The following is a 4,844-nucleotide window of genomic DNA, read 5'->3' on the forward strand; positions in this document are numbered from 1 at the left end:
CGGATGATCCGACACTCCCGGCGCAGAGATGAGGGGGCCCGCCGGATACTGAGGAGGGAGTATCCGGCAGGCACTTCAGGGGGCAGCCCTGGGCCTCGGCCGTGAGGACCCAGCAAACAGCCGCCTGTCTGAGATGGACACACACACTGAGATGGACACACATTTTTTGTAGCCCAACTGATGGACATGCTGTATAAAGTACAGCTGGTATTTGTCTGCATTGCAGCAATGCAGAATGGGACCCTCTATAAAGCACCACTTTTTTGTGGTTGCTACAGGGGATGTGGGTTGGGGGGGTCTGTGTTTTTTTGGGGGGGACCCTTTGTTCCCTAGGTCCGCCACTGACTAGTGAGATTTCCTTTCACTTCCTCAAACATGTCAAATAGGCAGGAGACAATCAATCTACAAAAAATACTGTAGATAGTAGTAAAATGCATTCAAGAAGAAATGTTATTAACCCTTGCAGTGGGGCTACATCCACACTGCAAGGGTTAACTGGTCGTTTTGGTCTAGGGAGGACAATAACAAAGTAATAATCACCTGATCCTCAAAGTCAGCTGGCTGTGACCGCACTCCCTCATACTTGTCTCCTCCTATGCTGCAGTGATGGCATGTCTCTCATATCCTTTACATTGTATATAGAATATGATGACTTAGAAACCTTGGACTGCTGCAGTGGAGGGGAAGCAAGGTTGGAAGGACCGGTCTAAGAGCAAGCCAGCTCGGAGAATCAGGTGGCTATAACCATTCACAGAAATTAATGAATTGTGGGATCATAGTAAAAGGAGATTTGTGAATGGTGGAGAGAGCTGAGGGGGGTGGGCCAGCAGTGCAACTTTTCACAGTAAGGATGCCCGGGCCATTCGTGGCAGCCATTAGGATGGAGAGTGGCAGGAGACCTGTGAACAATTATTCTCTGAACTCCCCTTTGAAACATGAACCCAGAAGCGCTCAGCTTTAACAGAGTGTAGAGGTGACCCCTTTTGTCACCTTAAAGAGAATCTGTCACCTGCTAAATACTATCACAAGGTGATATCACCCCTTTGTGATATCAGTATTGTTAAGTTAAAAAAAAAACTATTTTAAAATATAAAAGTTCAATAAAATAAATGTAAAAACCCCAAAAAACTTTAAACGCCCACTCCCACCCACATGTACACAGACAATGATTGCGTCAAACACATACAGTATTAGGTTTTACAATGCACACCAGAGTAAGAGCATACATTCCAGGACTATCATGGACAGTTAATTTTAATCTGATGAGCTGTAAAGGCTTTCCAAGAATCTCCTTGTATTAGAAGTTAGCATGTATTAGGAATTACAGATAAAATCTGATGCAATAGTATTTCCGTTTTTTTCTGCTTTAACTTAAAGGAGAATTATGAAGTGAGTGCTTTTCACTCACCTCATAGTTCTAGCCGACCTGTGACAATTAGACTGTCACAGGTCGGCTCAGTAGATCGGGAGGTGAGCGAACACATACTGGCGTTCGCTCACCTCTCGATCCTGTCACGGCTCTCTGCCGTGGGTTAACATTTCTACTTGTTTTTCCTTTTTTGTAATGTAAGGAGGGGCTGTGAGGAGTAAAGGGTTAAAGGATTACAACCGTGGCTTGTGCATTGTATTTTAATGAAGTGAATGAGAGACACACAATACTCAAATTTCAGTCCTAAGTCTTTTTATAAGGACAGATCACTATGGAGGTGCTGAGAAAAATCTACAATTAGGCATGTTCCCCGCTGCAACAAAACAGCTAAAGGGTAACAAATATTAAATATTATTTTTTTTTTCAGTATGCCATTTGAATAGAAACACATAAACATATAGAGGGTTTTTTTCAAATTTGACACTTCAAGTCATCTAAACCCAATAACAAAAAATAAATAAGTCATACAACTTTCATGCATTATACCATGGTGGAGGAGTGTTGTCACCCTAGGACAGGATGTGTTTTAGGACTGTACAACTCCCCCTCCTCTCAACAAGATATAACAAAACACTTTCAAGGGTATATACAGTATAACAGACCAAAAGGGAGCTAACAAGGGAAATTCTTTGTTAGGGATAAAATATACTTCAAATTAGATATGGGCTTAGCCCATAGCAACCAAAGTAACAGATTAATTCTATAGCAAGCAGAGTAAGCATTCTGTACTTATCGTCTTCGTGCTTTACCACTACACTGATCCTATGTAAGAGGCACCAAGAGGCACCTGTGTAAGTTTTGACATAGAAATTAAAAATTTACAATGAACTATGCACCCTCCTCACATACCATTATATGACAGCTCTTGGGCCAACTAAATGGCCTCCTAGCCAGCTAGTGCTCTTTTGTAAGGGGCAGGCAAGAGTGTCACACGTTGTTCCATACCAAGGGGTATGTTCACTGGCTTCGGTGACAGTTGAAGGAGTAGGATAGTGCTGCAGTCATCAGTACAGTATGATTACTCTGCTGCTGTAAAGTACACCTGTTACTTTGCCTACTGTGGACAAAGTACAGATTTACTTTAGCTTGGTCTACTTCATTTGTAGGTTTTTGTTACCCCATATATTCTTGCCCTTAGGCACTTCCTATGTACCTCACTAGGTTGGTAACCAGTTATATTACAAACAGCATCTCAGCATTGTGTGTGAGCCTTATCAGCACATGATAATGTATTATACCAATCTGTCTATCTATCTATATATATATATATACATATTTACTGTGCAGTGTTTGTGCAGTGTTACTACTTGGAAAAAAATAAAAAAACGATTTAAGTAATTACACTTTAATAGTTGATCAAGCAACGCACAACAAATCCTCTAAATACGCCTATGTACGTTGAATGTGTAAATACATGTAGTTTAATATTAAATAAGAATCATTTGCAGTAAACATTATCACCTACACAAATGATACTTTTTGTACTTATCAACTTAAGACTGATATACTTGAAATAATCAATGTGCAGCCCATCAGAACACATTGGTGCTTTAAAAGTTGATAAGTAATCATGTCATAATGAAGTTCTTTACATTTATACATCTTTTTTATCCCCTACCTATAGTATGTTTGAAATACAGAGCATCGACAATACTATAAAAGAGACATAACTAGGATCACATCAGAGAAGGTTAAAGTGAAATAACTTTTATTTGAATAGGCAAAGCAAACACACATCAGTGCAAGGCAGACCATTCAGAGAGTAGATACTTACAGTTTTATATCGGGGGATCTGTGATAGGAGGTGTGTGCTGGGCACCGCAGACTGTCTCCAGAGCAGTTACAAATCTCGCAGGCATCGGTGGAGCAGACAGGGTTCAGGTAAGTCAAGTACAGCAAGAGGTAATAGAAATTTAGACTTCTCATGATGAATGGTCCTTAGTGCCAGGATTATTTTAATTCCATCTTTTTTCTTTTGTCACGTCCTCAACTTTTTTCTTTTGATGTGAATTAGAGCTGGGAGATGGAGCAGTCTGTATTCCATGCAAGCAATGTGTTCCTATTTTTAGTCTGCATTTACACTGACTAAACCGTCAGTCGTTGTCAGGGCTCCTCCTGTCTTTAACTTTGGAAAAGTGAAATCTCTCTCCTAACTTCGAAGTAAGTGCCTCCACCAGTGCCTGGACCCATCAGCAGCCTGCTAATGAAAGTTTCCACTTGTAGTAAAGTGAGCTGGCAAATGTTTTATTTTTACTTACTGTTTAATTAGTGTGATTGACAGCTGGGGAGAAGGAGCTTTGTATTTTGCTCTGGTGGTCAGTGGGAGAGAGGCAATTCTGAGAACTTATAGGACAACTAGGTGCTTTGAGCAGTTCCAAGACAGACACAATTTTATCCTGTCTGTTAGTATCTGTTAACTGATTACATGGTGTTCTTGAAAGGGATGTGAATGCTTGCCAAAACATTAAAGACATTTTTTGTGCGTAACTATGTAATAATAACCATTCACTAATTTTCCTAGAAGGCCGGTCCACGTAAAAATATACTTTTAGTTATGGGTGGAGAGATAAATTTACTTTTTGCATATTTGCAAATTAAATTGTACTAGTTTGCTGGATAACCCACCCTCTATGTTGCTGATACTTACCTTCTCTGCACTCCCTTTCGCCCACCAGAGCCCTGTGAAATAACTGTTACTTCCATCAATGAGGGGCTATGTCACATTCTCCCCTTTTTTCCATGATGCCATGATGTAGTGCTGGGTGTCTGAGCAGACAGTTACCACCCCTGAATGCTGTCATGTAACAGTATGGGGAGGGTCTTTAACTCTGTGTAAGCTTTCATCCAGAACAGAAATCTGTAGGGGACTCCATGGGGTGAACAGGGTGTGGTGAGGAAGGGAAATGAAATCAAAGAGGAACTCCGAAATCACGATGCACTGAATCCTACCTGTCCCCAATCTCAGTCCATGCACTTTATGTATTTTGTTTTAAAATTAATTTACCAAACAAATTGATTTTTATTACCAGAAAAAATAATGTGTATTACCAAAGATAATGTCGCGCATCACTTCCAACAGAGCTCCAAGCAGTGATAGGCAATTACCAGATAAATTGATTACCCTGGCCATCAAGATCTATAGGTGGAAAAAAATGGGAGAGATGAGCAGAACAACATCTCTACCCTCCAGAGGCAGCACTGACTTAATAAATATCTACACCTAAAACAAAAATGTAATATATTGCAGCTTTCCAATCCATAGTTGTGATGGCTGCATTCATTTTCCTTTTTTTTAGGCTTTGTTTCCTGTATTTTGACCTGGTGATCAAGCCCGTGACATCCTTCTTGTCTTTGGGTGGCTCCACTCTATGGAGAAGCAATGGAGTCACATTTTTGGATAGCAGCATTGTCCCCC

General features: G+C 40.5%; 1 protein-coding gene across 1 annotated transcript in view; it reads right to left on the minus strand.

Annotated features, from left to right (window-relative positions):
* Nucleotides 1-3,500, minus strand: part of LHCGR (luteinizing hormone/choriogonadotropin receptor) — a 109,108-nt gene extending 105,608 nt beyond the window's left edge. Inside the window, exon 1 of the mRNA XM_018557193.1 lies at nucleotides 3,204-3,500. Coding sequence (XP_018412695.1) covers nucleotides 3,204-3,355 — 152 coding nt within the window. The 5' untranslated portion in view covers nucleotides 3,356-3,500. The remainder of the gene's footprint in view (nucleotides 1-3,203) is intronic.
* Between the last annotated feature and the right edge of the window lie 1,344 nt (nucleotides 3,501-4,844).

The sequence above is a fragment of the Nanorana parkeri genome, unplaced genomic scaffold (assembly GCF_000935625.1).
Source record: "Nanorana parkeri isolate BGI_ZX_2015 unplaced genomic scaffold, ASM93562v1 scaffold271, whole genome shotgun sequence".
In the NCBI taxonomy this organism is placed as follows: domain Eukaryota; kingdom Metazoa; phylum Chordata; class Amphibia; order Anura; family Dicroglossidae; genus Nanorana; species Nanorana parkeri.